This window comes from Dryobates pubescens, chromosome 16 (assembly GCF_014839835.1).
Source record: "Dryobates pubescens isolate bDryPub1 chromosome 16, bDryPub1.pri, whole genome shotgun sequence".
In the NCBI taxonomy this organism is placed as follows: domain Eukaryota; kingdom Metazoa; phylum Chordata; class Aves; order Piciformes; family Picidae; genus Dryobates; species Dryobates pubescens.
Window position 1 is genome coordinate 22,144,685 of NC_071627.1, and position 15,701 is coordinate 22,160,385.

Sequence of the window (15,701 nt, forward strand, 5' to 3'; positions counted from 1 at the left end):
CCTCAAATGATCTTTTGCCCTGCACGACTATCACAAGGAAAAATGTGTTTGGCACAGGTTGTGTTGTCCCTGCATCTGTAGGGAGCACTCCACACAATGCAGCAGGGATCCTGGGAGCTCCAGGCAAGGCTCTGACATTTCACACGGAAGCACGCGATAACAAAACGTACAAAGGCTTTGGGGTCACAGCCTCCGCAGCAAGACTCACATTAACACTCTGCTGAGAGAAGGGTGGTGAGGGGGAGTGAAAAGCTGTGAGGAGGCATCATGACATGGTCTGTGTGTTTGCAGAGGGAGCTACTGCAAGCGAGCACAAGGCACTGATGTCGGAGCTGAAGATCCTCATTCACATCGGGAATCATCTCAACGTGGTGAATCTGCTGGGTGCCTGCACCAAACCCAATGGTAAATACCCCAGAGCCATAGGCTGGGCCTGCTCCCAGAGCTCAGTGTTCATCCCCTGTACCCCTTCTGCTGGCCACCTGTGTGACCAGAGGGATGTGGGGATGTTATTGGCGAGTCTGTGCACTTAGGGCAAGTGCCACAGTCCAGCAGGGCTGCACATGAGCTGGGGAAAATTCTGACCATTCCAATCTTATCTCCTCCCCTGGCCTTTGATGTCTTCTCACCAGGTCCACTGATGGTTATTGTTGAGTTTTGCAAGTATGGAAACCTCTCCAACTACCTGCGGACCAAACGTGAAGGATTCAGTCCTTACAGGGTAAGTAGCTTCCTTTGCCCCTAGGGACTTGTCCCATGGCTAGGGAAGGAAGACCTGTGGCCTAGATGTGACAATGGGACCGAGACATCCTCTGTCTAGCAGGAGGTCCACTTCACACAGTGATCTTGGTTCATGTGCACATCAGAGAAGTCATTCATTTCTGCAGTGGAGGATAGGTGCTTCCAGGCCAGAGCTGCAGTCTAAGAACAGAGCAAGTCTGTGCTGCTCCTGGGTGCAGAGGGCACAATATGTGCTGCTTGCTGAGGTTTTTGTTTGGTCTCCTTGCCAGGAGAAGTCTCCCAGGCTGCGCATCCAGGTGCAGTCCATCGTGGAGGCGGTGAGAGCAGACAGGAGGAGTCGCTCCGGGACTAGCGACAGTGCCATCTTCAACCGCTTCCTGCTGCACAAGAGCCACCCAGCACAGCCCATCCAGGAAGGTAAAACTCCAGTGCTGGCAGCAGCCCCTCACCTGCCAGACTTGTCTAACCTGAGGAATGGGTAGGGCATGACCATGGGCAGCTGGTACCCGGCCCTGGCGCTGGTCACTCCACTGTCATGTGGCAGATCCCTGACAAGGGCTAAAGGGCTGGTTCTGCAATCTGCCTCTTGAAACCCGAAAGGGAGAATGAAATTGCTTTGGATTTTTCAAGCCTAAAGAAAGGAGAATTGAAGGGGATCCCAGTGGGTCCTCCCTAGGACAGGAAGGATGAGTTGACCTTCAAAGTCCCTTCCAATCTTGTTCTCCACAACTCACTCTGACTGACATGTGCTGGAGGCTGGACTCATTGTCAGATGAGCACATTCCTGCCATGTGCTCTCCACCACCTAAGCAGAAAACCCTAGAGGGGAACTGGTTCCTTCAGTTGGCACTGAGGACTAGCTGTCCTGGAGCGGGGCAAGGATGGCAGGAGACCACTCACTGTCTCGCCTTTCTCTTTAACTCCTGGACAGTGGATGACTTGTGGCAAAGTCCCTTGACAATGGAAGATCTGATCTGCTACAGCTTCCAGGTGGCACGTGGCATGGAGTTCCTGGCATCCAGAAAGGTGAGTTCACCTTTTGGTACCCTCTTCTTCTGCTCATGCTTGACCAGAGAAGGCCTCCCTACAGCCACTTTATGGGTGACACACAGAGATTCAGTGACCTGCCTCATACTTCTCAGGAAGTCTGAAGCTGCTCTGTCAACACAGAGATGGGAACTTGGTTCTCTTGCATTTTATCCTCTCCTTAATGATCTCCCTTTGAAATGTGTGTCTTTATCCCCTCACCTCCACCATTTGCCCATTACAGCTCAGTTTGCAGGGGAAGGCTAGGGGAGGGTGCTCTGCACTTTCTGGCGGTGATTTCCATCACTCTGATTTTGTCCCTTCCTCTTCATGTGCCTTCAGTGCATCCACAGAGACCTGGCAGCTCGCAACATCCTGCTGTCGGAGAACAACGTGGTCAAGATCTGTGACTTTGGCCTGGCCCGAGACATCTACAAGGACCCTGACTACGTCAGGAAAGGCAGCGTAAGCACCAGCTCCTCAAACCCCATGCACAGTGGGCCCCCTGAGGTGTTCATAAACTACTCTGGAATAATCTGAGGAAAAGGTGAAAAACAAGGAGCAGGACCACTTGTGTGGCTGGGACCAGGAGCCACTGGCCCAACAATACCTGTGCTCTCCTCCTCCTCCATCACCTCTGTCTCCTTCCTTCTGCCCCTCAGCCTGTCATTATCTTGCTCTTCTTTCTTTACACTCTTTCCTCTTCCTTTGAGTGTCTCCATCCCTCCCTCAGGCCTTACCAAGCTTTCATGCTTCCATGGAGAGAGGAGCAGGGCTATTTGCTCTGTTTTTCTTTTGTCTTGTTGCCACAAGAAGGGCTGTCCTGGGCCATGTCCCTGACACTTGTGCCTCTCCTCCCTCCTGCAGGCCCGTCTCCCTCTGAAGTGGATGGCTCCAGAAAGCATCTTTGACAAGGTCTACACTACCCAGAGTGATGTCTGGTCCTTTGGGGTGCTCCTCTGGGAAATCTTCTCACTGGGTGAGTGCTTATGAGGGTCACATGCTGCTGAGGGAGGCAGGACTTCCCTTCCCATGTAGCAGCTTGGTGGGTGAGCCTGTGCAGGAGGCTCTGACACCTCCAAGGAATGATGTGAAGAGACATCAGTGTAGGCAAAAAGAACTATGGATGCTCATGAAGTGGGTGATGGGGAGACAGGCATGCAGAGGTGGCCACCAGCTCACTTAAGGAGTGGGACCTGTCTCAGGCAGCACCAAGGACTTGAGCTGTGTATGAGATCACATCTCCAAGTGTTTTGGTAGGAAGTCTCAGAAGGACTGGTTTCCGATGGCACACTTCACATTCTCACCCCTCTTTGAACCTCCTTTAGGGGCATCTCCGTATCCTGGAGTCCAGATCAACGAGGAGTTCTGCCAGAGACTCAAAGATGGTACCAGGATGAGAGCCCCAGAGTATGCCACAGCAGAAATGTGAGTGAGAAGCCCTCCAAATCCCAGCACTGGGCAGAGCAGAGCCTTCTGCAGGATAGTTGAAACCTCCTAGATCCCAGCACAAGGCAGGACAGGCTCCTCTGTGAGATGCAAAGAGCTTTCACCCGGGGGAGGCGGGATAAGCCAACACATCCTTCACTCCAGACAGCTTCCTGAAGGGCAAGTCAGATGAGTTCACATCAGAACTAGCTAGGTACCCCTGCAAATCCAGTCTGGGATGGGTCTGTAAGTGGGCAATGTGCTTTCCCATTCTGAAAGGTGTCAGAGGTGCCCAGGTGTCCTTGTGCACTGTTACAGTCAGTGCCTAATGAACCAGCCCCTTTCCAGCAGATCCACATGGGCAGCGTGCTGGGTGGTGCTGAGCTTTCCTTCACAGTGCAGGTGCACACTGTCCAGCAAGCAGCAGGTGGGGAGGAGCTGCAGAACCAGCTAGGAGGGGGTTTCTGTGGCACAAACCCCTCATCTCTTCTTGGCAGTTACCGTATAATGCTGAGCTGCTGGCACGGCGACCCCAAGGAGAGACCAACCTTCTCTGACCTGGTGGAGATATTGGGGAACCTTCTGCAGGAAAATGTCCAGCAGGTGAAAACCTCTCTCTGTTCCTGCTCAGCTCTTTCTTCTCCCACCACTAGCTCCCTTGCTGTGCCCTCCTCTGACTCCCTGGCCAATGCAATACCTTTGTGCAGACCAAGGGCTAGCACAGGGTTTCCTGGATCAGAGGTCTGTTTCCCACAGCTACCAGAGAGCTCATTTCTGTGGCAGTCCTCTCACTGCATCCTAATACAGCTCTGCTCTTTGCATGCTGGGTGCCCTCTCAGTCATCATCCCAGTGTTTCCATCCTAATCCTCTGAGGATTATTATACATTTTTCAAGTGAGTGAAGCCCCTGGCACTCCTGCCTTCCCACACTCCTGCATAATGAAACCCAGGACTTCAGCAGGGTTTCTGAAACTCTATCCTCGGATCTAAATGTCAGGGTCATGTGAACCAAACAACCGTGCCACTGCAGCAGTCAGCTACACAAATTGCTGTGAAACTCTTTACTAATCACTTCCATGCAGTAACTCCCCAGGACTTCTAACTGTGATGAGTGCCCAGCTCTGATTTTAACATTTCCTTGCTGTTCCATTTCCTAAGATGCCAGCTACATGTGTAAACACGAGTGGTGTCTCGCCCTGACGTCCTTCATTTTCGCCTTTCAGCAACCTTCCCAGCACAGGCATGACTGAGCCACAATAAAGTGCCCCCAGAGGACAGGGTTCTTCTGTCTGTGCAGGCTGGAGAACTGTAGGTGCTGAAGGACTGGGTTGGTTTCCTGCTGTTTTCCTGCTCAAGCACACCTCCATGCACCTGCAACACTTGCAGCTACTTAACACAGAAGTCACAAAAATCTCCAGCCAGATGTTTTGTCCCAGAGAAACCAGAAAGGTTCCTCCCTAGCCCTGACAGCTTCTACCTGTAGAGCCTTTTCTTGTAGGAAAGCCTTCCCCTTCTTGTAAGGCCACTCACTGTTCTTCCTACCAGGAAGGGAAGGATTACATCCCACTGAACGACTCTCACAGCTCAGAAGATGATGGTTTCTCCCAGGTGCCTTCCTCTGCCCAGCAAAACTCAGATGAAGAGGACTTTGACATGAGGATACGTTGCCACAGCCTAGCAGCAAGGTGAATCCCCTCTGAAGAGGGCAAAGAGATCCCAGCAGGCAGCCAGGAGCCTGCTACAAGAAAGCCTGAGAGATATGGGGTGAACCCAGCAGCAAGAGGTTGAAAAAATCCCTGGTGATCAGGCATGATCCAAGCATTTAGACATAGCATCTCACTAGCAAAATCAAATTACTTTGCTTAGGAGAAAGAGCCCTTGACATGTAAGTCTGGGACATTACTTCTCCTGCCTCCAGCTACAATGACAGAGTCTCACATCCCACTAAAGGCATCATGGCCCATCAGGTAGATGAGGAAGGAAGGTGTCAGCTGGGATTCTGCCCTTCTGCTAGTGCAGGAGCTTCATCTTGCCTGTTCCTAACTAACTCAGACAACTAGGCCTAGGCTTCTCATCTCCAGGAAGCTGTGATAGTGTGGTGATGCCTGCAATCTAGGCAACATAATTCTGCTTATCCAAAGTGGAGAGGTAATCAAGCCCTGATGTGACATGGGAGTCTGGGTGCTCCCTACTGCAGATGGAGTATGGAGTTTAGAGGCCTGAAGTGATGCTGCTCCCCTCCCCACATCCCCTGCTTGGGTCATCTGCCTCCCTGCATACTTTTGGTTGCACAGAAAGGAGGTTGGGTCCAGGTCCTGTTTAGTCAGGACGTTGACTCTGTTGGGTTTACTGAATGCAGTCACTTCTGTCAACAGATACTACAACTGTGTCTCATTCCCTGGGTGTCTGACGGGGGGCAATCAGATCAGGTGTCCATCCAGGATAAAGACATTTGAAGAGTTTCCCATGACACATACCATGTACAAGGCACACCCGGTGAGTAGCATCTGAGTGGGGTTCAGCAGGGGGTAAAGAAAGGTTCAGCTCTTGCCTGACACTTTTGCTGTTAAGATCATGGAAGGAAGATCACTCCTACCTAATGTCAGTCTGTCTGTGTCATTCCTGTTTGATCCATCCAGTCCTATGCACATTCATTTCTCCACCTGGCACATAAGGATTTCCTACAGCAGCTCATGCTGCCTGAGTGTGAAATAGCAAGGCTAGACCTGCAAGCAAGGACTATGAAAGGCCTCAGAGAAGAGTGTTCTTCACTCTTTTCGGATCTGTGAACATGGCCTGGTTAAGCATGCTGAAATCCAGCCAGGACTAGTTAAATCATACAGTGCTTGTCTGCACCTTGCCTAACTTGACCCACATGGCGGTGTGCAGTAAGGATCCTCCTGGCCTCTCTGAGCTGGGCTGGTACTCACATCTCCTCTAGTGGCAAAACTCGAGTCATGCCCTTAGTCTCTGAGGAAAACCTCACTTCTCACAGATTTGAAGGTAATACTCCAAGCAGGGAGCACTCTTTTTTCCCCCAGCTGAACTGCACACACAAATCCTGCCATTGTATGTGCTGCTTTTAAGAAGGCACCTAAGAAAATCAGTTCCAGCAAGACCATGGAGCCTGCTGGTAAAGTGCCCCTACTCCTTTTTTTCCATCACAGACACACATGATCTCATCTTCTGAATGATTGCTCCTCCCTTCCTACTCTGATCAGTCGACAGGGATGTTACTGATAACTCCTGTTGCTTCCTTCCAGGACAATCAGACAGACAGTGGGATGGTTCTGGCATCTGAGGAATTTGAGAGGATAGAAAACCGACACAGAAAAGAAGGTGGATTCAGGTACTCCTTAAGTCCAGCCACTCAGACCTCCCTGCTACCAAACACAGTGAGAGCAGAAGGCAGCTCCTGGTGTCCCCCCATAGGATATATCCCTCTTGGGGCTCTCAGCAGCAGCAGGGCTATGGGCCCTCAGCCAGCTGAGTTGATGCACACATTAATGAGAGGCAAACCACAAGAGAACAGACCTGCCTGCTGCTTCCCAGGGTGTAACAATGCAAACTGTGCCTATTCTAGGAGAATGTGTCTGATAAGACAACGAGGCACAGTGAAGTGATGATGTTAATGAGAGCCTTCATGCTTAGTGATGTTTTCTGGTGAAACACCTTAGGCCTTGTTCAAGCAGTGGCAGATGGGAGGGAGGGGTGGATGGATGGATGTAATGGATAGATGGATGGATGGATGTAATGGATAGATGGATACTATGTGGCAGCCACCTCCATCCCCCAGCCCTGGACCATGTGGTACAAGGCCCTGATGTGGCATTGCAGGGATGGCACAGGCCTTAGGACTTCCCACATGCCAGTACTGACCCAGCAGGTTGAGCTGGCACTCTCAGGGCTGAGGACATTACAGATGGTTATGTCTTTGCCCCAGGCTTGGAAACTGGGTGAAAATCTCTGCAGCTTATCTCTTCATGGTGCCAGAACAGGCTGGGACTTTGCCTCTCTCAGCAAATCAGCTTGTTTTAAACAAGGCCAGTCCTATGCCTCACTCCTTTGCCTCCCAACATCGGATCAAAATGATCATTGTCTTTTTCCTTTGCCATAGCCCTGTGGCCTCTCTGCTGTTGTATCCTGACTGTCTTCTGCTGCTTGTCCTCTTTTCCCTAAGCCATATTCCTGTTGTCTCCTACACCATGGGCTACCTGGTGTCCCATCTCCTGGAAAACATTGACCTTAAACCTCTCCTTGAATGTGTCCCTGCCCTCACTCTTGTGATTCTTGCCAGTCAGCTTGGATTGGCAGGCACTGAGACAGGGCTGCTGATTTCCTCCCACATCTTCACCTTCCTTTGTTTCCTTTCCCTCATCCTGGCTGTTGGTTTGTATCAGTTTCTGTTATCCCTGCCAGCTCTAGGAGCAATTGAGGCAATGTTTCTTCTCTCTCCCTGCTCTTTTGGGTCCCAAACCTTCCCTGGGCTTCCCAAAGGTATCTAGAAGAGCTGAAATAATTTTGTCACTGATTTTTCACAAAATACACAGGCTGTGCTTGTGTTTAGAGCCAGGCCTGGTGCTGTGCTTTCAGATGGAGGTGTAGCTCCGTTCCTGACCCTACCTCTGCCACGTGCATTAGCAGATGACGTTTCCTGAAGCCGGGATCTCTCAAAGCAGGACAGAGGCTTCGCAGGAGTGCTCAGACTGATCTTGTGTGTGTGTCTCTCTCGCAGCAGTAAAGGGCCCAGCCGAACTGCAGAGCTGCCAGGGGAACAGTCGGAGCTGCGGAGCAGATGCCGGCTGCTGTATGGGTCCCAAGTCGGAGGCCAGACTTTTTACAACAGTGAATACGGGGAGCTGTCAGAACACTCTGAGGACGGCAGCTGCACCCCGCCTGGAGAGGGGGCCACTCCCCCCGCTCTCCACGCTTCCTTCTTCTCCGAGCAGTACTAACGGCATCAAGCCCTGGAGGTGCCTGCCAGGCATCTCCTCTCACCCTCCAGGCACATCATCAGGGTCCCTCAGAGCTTCTCCTTCAACCTACGCCCAGCCCCAGCAGGGAACCTACCCCAAGTGGATGGGGCACACCGACGTCCTTGGAAAGGCAGCACAATGGCTCACACAGCACCTCCAGCTGCAGCTTCCCCATGCCAGGACCGGAGAAAGCCACTTCACTGCTCCCTCACATTTCCTTCTTTCCTCAGCCCAGACCGACGTGTTCTGCCGGCGAGTGGGTGCCTGTGCTCAGCACTACAGCACCTTCTGCCTCCCATCCAGCCTCTGCTCGGATCAGCTTCCCATTCAGAAAGCCCATTTCAGGTCAGATATAAATAGATCCATCTTAGTCTCCAGTTTCTTCCTGGTGTGCAGCCCGAATGTTTTTCCTTGGATTGCTTCCTCCTCCTCTCCTCATGATGTCAGCTCCTGAGCTGTGGAGCAGAATCAAAGGGAAGAAATCCCTAGTGGAATTAGCAGCAAGAGCAGGACGTTTTCAGGAGGTGTACGGAGAGCTCCTGAGGGATCTTGGTAAGCGTTCACACACGCTGCTCAGCCTGGGTAGGCGCCAGCCTCTCCAGCTCCTCCGCAAGCAACACCCACACCCTTCTCATCTCTGCCGGGGGGAAACTTGTCAATCTGCCTTATACCAGGATTATTTTAGCCATCTCAACACAGCTAGTGCTGAGTTGGTCATCAGCTGATGGCTAGAGTCCTCCCAGCGAGACAAACAGCAACCCTTTTTGCAGAGCCTGTGCAAAACAGGGGTTTATACAATCTGTGCTGGGAGCAGGTTACTCACAGGTGTGCTGCTCTCACCTTCCCCTTCTCCCAGGGCAATGCTGAGATCATTTGTTGCCTGAGTGAGAAATTAAAGCCAAGCTGTGTTAATTTCAGCTGGCTTCTATACACAGAGTGAAAATGGGTTGTTTGTTGGGAGGAAAAGGATCAAAGCAGTAGGGAGTGAAATGTTTATGTTCAAGTTGCTGCAAGGGTTTTGGAAACAATGGAAGGAACAGAGCTCCAGTCATGAGGTGCCCTGGGCTGTATCCCCTTGTATCTCAGCAACACTGAGCACCTGCCCAGGGCTCAAGTCCCAGCTCGCCCAGATGGACAGTTCTGCACCACGACCTTCCCTGTTGCCCCAGGTCTCTGGCTCTAAGGAGGCATTCTCTGCACAGTGTGCCTGCCTCTGGAGGTCTGAGGAGCATTTATTTGTGAAGGAAATATCTCCTCACTCGGGCCTTTTGTTTCTAAAAGATACCACATGAATTCAGAGCTCTGGGGAACCTCCACAACCCCTCTTTACAGATTTCTGTGCAGCTGCCTCACCGCTGCCTCACCACTTCCCCTCCTACTTCTTTCCATGCTGCTCACAATCCGAGAGCTCAGCCACAGAGCACGGTTACGTCACCACCAGAAGAGTCTGGGTGAAGAGGCTCATCTGAACAGCTTGTCATCCTCTCTTCTCCCACATGCTTGGGGCTGGCAGAGCTCCTTGCACCAGGGCATCTCAGCAGCAGGGAGTTTCTGCTTGCTGGCCACACCTCTGTGCACAGAGCCAAGGGTTTGGTTTGGACTGTTTGAGTTGTGTTTCCTGTCAGATGTGCTGCTTTCCCAAACTGTTTCTCTTCCAGCAGGGTTTTATGCATTTCCTGACGTGAGCCTGTGAGCCCTTACCAATGACTTTCCCAAGTCTTAATTATAGTTCTCTGCACAAGTGTAATGGGGAGATTTATTTAGCACATGGGAGAAGCATGCCTGTCATTCAGATTCTCTAAGCCCGTGCAGAGCGCTGAACGCTCCACTCCCTCTTTGTGTCAACAGGATCAGAGGGCTGTGATTTCCATGGCAAAAAGAGGCACAAAAACTGGACCAGCTTGAGCCAAACTGGCTCAGGATGAGGAATTGGAAACTGCCTGTGACAATGAATTCCCTGATTTCTACTGGTGTCTCCTGGAGTTGCCAGGAATTGAAGCATCTTTAAGTAATTGTTGTGAGTCAGTAAGAATCCTCTGGCAGGAGATGCTGGAGAGCCAGGCCAAGGAAGTAGGACAGCCAGTGGGGTGCAGGCCAGATCAAATTCTCCTGCCCTCTTCTTGCCCTGGGTTTTGAACTGGTGGTTTCCTTGATCAGAGGAAGGCTGCATGTGCCCTGTATTGTTGGGGTCCCCCATCAGCATTCACGTGAGTGGAAGATGACAGAGAGCTGAGATAAATTCAGGTTGCTTGCTGGGTGATGTCCATCTACAGGACCCAGGCTCTCTTGTTTCCAGTGCTTCACGAATGGTTCTCTGCCTGGAAACACAGCCCCATCAGAGAGAAAGCCTGAAAAAGAGGCCTATAAATAAAATAATAGTTTAAAAACAGAATGCCAAAGTAGCTGCAAGTCCTGGCCCATACGTGAGGGACAGAAATGTACTAGCAAAGCCCAACGTTTGCAGGGCAGTGGCAGGATTTCTCAGCAGAAAGCAGACAGAGGCATCTGAGCACCCTGGCTGGCTGTCAGCACTCCCAGGCAGCCAGGACAGCTGCATGTTGACTCTAGGTTCAGCTGTGAATTGTTCCCAAGCATCCTTGTGGAGAAGGGTTACTTCATTAGAGCCATTGTTAACGATCCACTCCTTCACTCTGGGAAAGCAGTGACGTGACAGCTGATTTTTGAGCATTGAAATAATTTCATTCCATGGAAGTTTACTTTCTCTCTCTTTCACACCATCTTGATGGGGGGTGGTGGAATCAGATCCTATTGTATCTGCACCAGCAGCATCACAGGAACAATGCAGCCATGATATGAGCAAGTGCTGGCTCCTCTTCAGACACTCCTGCTGCTGAAGAACACTTGTAGTGTGGGTTATTGAAGAGCTGTTGAGACCATTGTACTTTCACTCCCTTAAAAGTATACTAAAATTAGAGCATACAAAGCTGATACCCTTCCCCATGCTCTTGTGTCAGCTCTGGCATTTTGGTTTAGTGTCTCCAGATAAGTGTGAGCATGAAAGGAAGCTGGTCCTGTCTGGTTTGAAGACGTGCGGCAACAGTGTTGTCTGTCTTTCCACAGTGACAAAGGAGTATTTCAGCTTAAAGCCCAGGGTTGGAGAAATGGTGCCTGCTCCGTGCACAATGCGCTCTCTGTTTTGTTTTGGTTGGGCTTTTACTGGAACTGAGCATTGAAGCTAAGCTATTTATCATCCTCCTTTCAAATGACTGTTCCTGGTCTACCTGCAGTCTCATTTTTCCTCACAAAGTGTTGAGAGGATGTTCCTGCCTCATGAAAACAAAGTGTTGGGTCCCCTACTTGCAAACACACATGCATCTCTGAAGAAAAAAAAAAAGAAAGAAAGAAAACCAAAACCTGTGTATCAAGTAACACTTCATTTATACTGCAATATTTTAACCTGGTACCTGTTGTTGCTACAGCAGCATTCAATGTTTCAGTGGGCTGCCTTCCATGCAAGTAGGTTACAACATGGGTTATGTGTGAGTACAAAAGGGTGGTGTGTGTGGGTGTGTGTTTCATGGGTGAGTGTGTGGGGTGTTTGCATGTGAGTATTCCTACCAGTAAGCGTATGTGAGTGTTTATAGCTCACGTTGAGTCTTGTCTCTGGAAGTTCATGGTTATATATCAAACCAATTAGAACACTGCTTTCTTTCCTCTCCTCCTGTAGTACTTGTTATCCTTTGTCATTAAGAGTTTTGTTGTAATATCTAAATGTGAGAAGAAAAAAAGATAATGAATAAAGTCATAACTGGCAGGTGCTCTCTGGTTCCTGGGGGCCGGTGCTGCAGCATCCTGCTCCCAGCTCCCCCTGCAGCACCTCCTAGCCCGCCTCTGGCCCAAGCAGTTACCACAGTTTGGGTTTATTATTTTTACTTTCATGTCCCTTTGCATGTCTCTGCATCCTCTAGGAAACAGCTGGCCTTAGTGGCACTTCCATCCAGGATGAAACGTGGTCTTTTCTTGTGGTGAAGCCGGATACACTTTGGTTGAGCTTCGGTTAGGGTTGGAAGGGACACTTCAAGGCCATCTTGTCCAAGCCACCTGCAGTAAGCAGGGTCATCTTCAACTGGAGCGGGTTGCTCAGCAGCCCGTCCAACCTGACCTGGAGTATTTCCAAGGATGGGGCTTCTACCACCGCCCAGGGCAGCCTGCGCCAGCGTCTCACCGCCCACGGCGTGCTGACAGGAGCCGGCTGTCCAGCACCCAGCTTTTCACCGCCTCCGCCTCTCCCAGATCCGCACCCTGCCTCGGCCCGGGGGTCTGGGCCCCCGCCGCCCCTCCTGCTCTCCTTCACCACAGCGGTGACGGGCGCCAGGAGGGGCCAAGGGCGGCGGAGCCCCCTCGGGCTCCCCCTTCTCCTCAGTGAGCGGAGCCCTTCCCAGGCGCCATGGCGAGCCCGTCCGCGGGAGGCGCCGCGCCGCGCCGCCCGCAGGTGGCGCCCTCGCCCCGGCGTCGGCGGGCCCGGGGCAGGGCCCGGGCGGGAAGATGGCGGCGGGACGAAACTGACAGGAAAGAGAAGGGCGGGTGCGAACCATAGGCAGGATCGGGGCTGAGGAGAATGTACCGCGCCGGGGGAGCGCGGGAGATGGAACGTAAATGGAATTGTGACCATATCACCAACAGAAATCAGTAGGAGGCGGGGTGAAACCTGAGGAGCGGCTCCCTCACACTGTGGTGACCTCTGAAAACATCAGTGCCATTTGTCTACCAAAACAATAAACGTTCCTCTGAGGAGCTGCCACAGACAGAGGCATGGCTGCCCTGTGCAGCGTGGAGAGACCTGGGGAGACATCCCCTCAGCTCCTGCTTGTCCACCATCATCCCTTTATCCAGCTCCACCACCATCTCTTTATCCAGCTCCACCACCATCTCTTTATCCACCTCCACCACCATCTCTTTATCCAGCTCCACCACCATCTCTTTATCCAGCTCCACCACCATCCCTTTATCCAGCTCCACCACCATCTCTTTATCCAGCTCCACCACCATCTCTTTGTCCAGATCCACCACCAGATGAGGGCAGCCAAAAGGACTTTCTAACTCTTCCCCATCCAGGGACCTGACCGTTTGGGGAATGAGGAGATAGAAGGCTGCTCTGCTCATGAAATACTGTGGATCCTGAAGCAGCACTTGGCTGCATCTCTCCTGAGGGCCCTGAGACCTCAGGTATCTTCTGCCTCCCAGCTCATGGCCCTGCATGTGGCAGAGAAACCTCCCAGCTCTTGCTGTGTGAGGAGCGGTGTGACCAAAGCTGGCAGCCCTCACAGAGGGAGTCTGGCACAGCCAACCGTCTCCGGCAGGAACACAGCCCACAGGGAAACGGGCAGGGCGAAACGAAAAGCAGCTTTTTCTTGTAGTTAGAAAAGGGAACTGACAGGTCGTGGTCTGGCCCTTCACTTGTTTTGCTCCTGACATGGCCAGCAAATGTTTCCTCAGTGTTTTTTCAAGAGGGTTTTGAGATAGAATCATAGAATTGTTAGGGTTGGAAGGGACCTCAAGGATCATCTAGTTCCAATCCCCCTGCCATGGGCAGGGACACCTCACACTAGATCAGGTTGCTCACAGCCATATCCAGCCTGGCCTTCAAAACCTCCAGGGATGAGGCTTCTACCACCTCTCTGGGCAACCTGTTCCCATCACCCTCATGGTGAAGAATTTCTTCCTCAAGTCCAATCTGAATCTACCCATTTCTATTGTTGTTCCATTCCCCTTAGTCCTTTCACTACCTGACACCCTAAAAAGTCCCTCTCCAGCTTCTTGTAGGCCCCCTTCAGATACTGGAAGGCCACAATTAAGTCTCCTTGGAGTCTTCTCTAGACTGAATAGCACCAACTGTCTCAGTCTGTCCTCATAGGGGAGGTGCTCCAGCTCTCTAATCATTGACCTTCAGAGACCTTTCTCTGAAGATCAATGCAGTAATAGCAAAGAATACTTCAGGCTCCTAGGATTTCTTGGCCCTTTCTGAGGACATCTCAAGAATAAAGGACATGACTTCACATGAAAATGAAGCAGTGCTCTTAGTGCTGGAAAATCCAACTGCTGTCTGCACTGCAAGAATCACAGCTCCCAAATGTTCTGCAGGGGGCAGGATCAGTGTGTTTGCTATGACTCTCACCCACCATCTGGGGTGAAGCGTTGAGAAACTATTAATGGCATGTGGCTCCTCACCCTGCACTTACCAAGTAAATAAAAATTAAAAGGAAAAAAAAAAAAAAAGTGGAAGCAGAACATTCATCTGCTGCTTCACAAACATTTCCTGGATCATATCGAAAGAACTTTTCACAAACACCTTCTATGAGGATATTACACAACCACACACTCCATGTCTTTTGCAGAGAGCATAGGTCCATTCTGCTCCAAGAGGCAGGTTTGCAAGCCTGCTCCTTTCCACGGGAACAGTGCAGGTTTCTCCAAGGGCAAGATTAGATCCATCACAACATCCCAACAAAACAACGCACGCTTCCGTGGTGTTGCCTTGCATGATGTGACCAGGTGCATCACAAATACATAAAATACAAAACTTTCCAAAAGGGAAGAGTTCAATAAAATGCTTAGGTTAAACCCCAGGCTTCATGGAGGGCTTTCCCAAGCGGCTGGGGAAGTCACCAAGGAGACTGTATCTCGAAAGAACAGCAGCACAGCTATTTGTTCAGAACTTTAGAAAATGCCCTAACTCACAGCCCTGCAGTACGTGTTGTCTTTGCCATAATCTTCAGGTAGTTTGCCCTTCAAAACCCCAAAAGGCCATTACAGTATGTTGCTATTATTATGGTCATAGAGAGGCTGAAATCTTAACTAATGATAGTTAAAAGTAATTAAGTCCTGGTTACAGTAGTTAACAGGATTATTATTTATTAACAACATTTGAGTGTTTGTAAGACTTCCCATTCCAGTACACCCAAGGTAACTCCAAATTCGGTAGGGGTGACAAAATCCTGCCATGGATGCACTGTTCCTGCCCCAACAGCGCTTTTGGCAGTAACTGGGCAGTCTGGGCGCACCCCACCTCTTTTTCAGACGCACAGCCCTTTTTTATTTTTTCCCCGTATTTAAGACATGCTTTCAAACCATCTCCAGATGAAAGACGCAGAGGAGCTGTGGCAACCCATATGTGTCCCTACATCTAGTTCCTTGAAGAACTGAGGGTCCCTAGAGCCAAATCTCCCTTGCAGACAGCGGGACCAGCCAGCGCCGGAGCGCACCTCCCGAGCCCCGTAGCCATTCCACCGTCTCCGCCACACCGCCACGCCCCCTGGTGACGTCATAGCACACGCCTATTCACTTGCCCCGCCTCCATGGGCGTGTCTCCCCTGCAGCCCTGCCTCTCGCCCTCGTGGCGCGGGGCGGGGCGGGGCGCGCCTGCGCAGTGCAGGCAGCGCCGAGCTGCAGTCGAGGCGCCGGGCGCGGAGGCGCCGGGTGAGTGCTGCGCGGCTGCCGGAAGGTGTCGGGGGCCTTTCTGATCTCCCCCGGGACTGAGCTGAGCATGGAGGAGCAGTCATCGGTTGCGGC

The 15,701-nt window shown here is 51.4% G+C and overlaps 1 protein-coding gene across 1 annotated transcript in view; it reads left to right on the forward strand.

Moving 5' to 3' along the window:
* Nucleotides 1-11,438, forward strand: part of FLT4 (fms related receptor tyrosine kinase 4) — a 61,712-nt gene extending 50,274 nt beyond the window's left edge. The window contains exons 19-30 of the mRNA XM_054168726.1: nucleotides 292-405; nucleotides 633-721; nucleotides 1,011-1,158; nucleotides 1,673-1,767; nucleotides 2,110-2,232; nucleotides 2,635-2,746; nucleotides 3,096-3,195; nucleotides 3,693-3,798; nucleotides 4,741-4,880; nucleotides 5,571-5,691; nucleotides 6,459-6,544; nucleotides 7,931-11,438. Coding sequence (XP_054024701.1) covers nucleotides 292-405; nucleotides 633-721; nucleotides 1,011-1,158; nucleotides 1,673-1,767; nucleotides 2,110-2,232; nucleotides 2,635-2,746; nucleotides 3,096-3,195; nucleotides 3,693-3,798; nucleotides 4,741-4,880; nucleotides 5,571-5,691; nucleotides 6,459-6,544; nucleotides 7,931-8,150 — 1,454 coding nt within the window. The 3' untranslated portion in view covers nucleotides 8,151-11,438. The remainder of the gene's footprint in view (nucleotides 1-291; nucleotides 406-632; nucleotides 722-1,010; nucleotides 1,159-1,672; nucleotides 1,768-2,109; nucleotides 2,233-2,634; nucleotides 2,747-3,095; nucleotides 3,196-3,692; nucleotides 3,799-4,740; nucleotides 4,881-5,570; nucleotides 5,692-6,458; nucleotides 6,545-7,930) is intronic.
* Nucleotides 11,439-15,701: the final 4,263 nt, after the last annotated feature.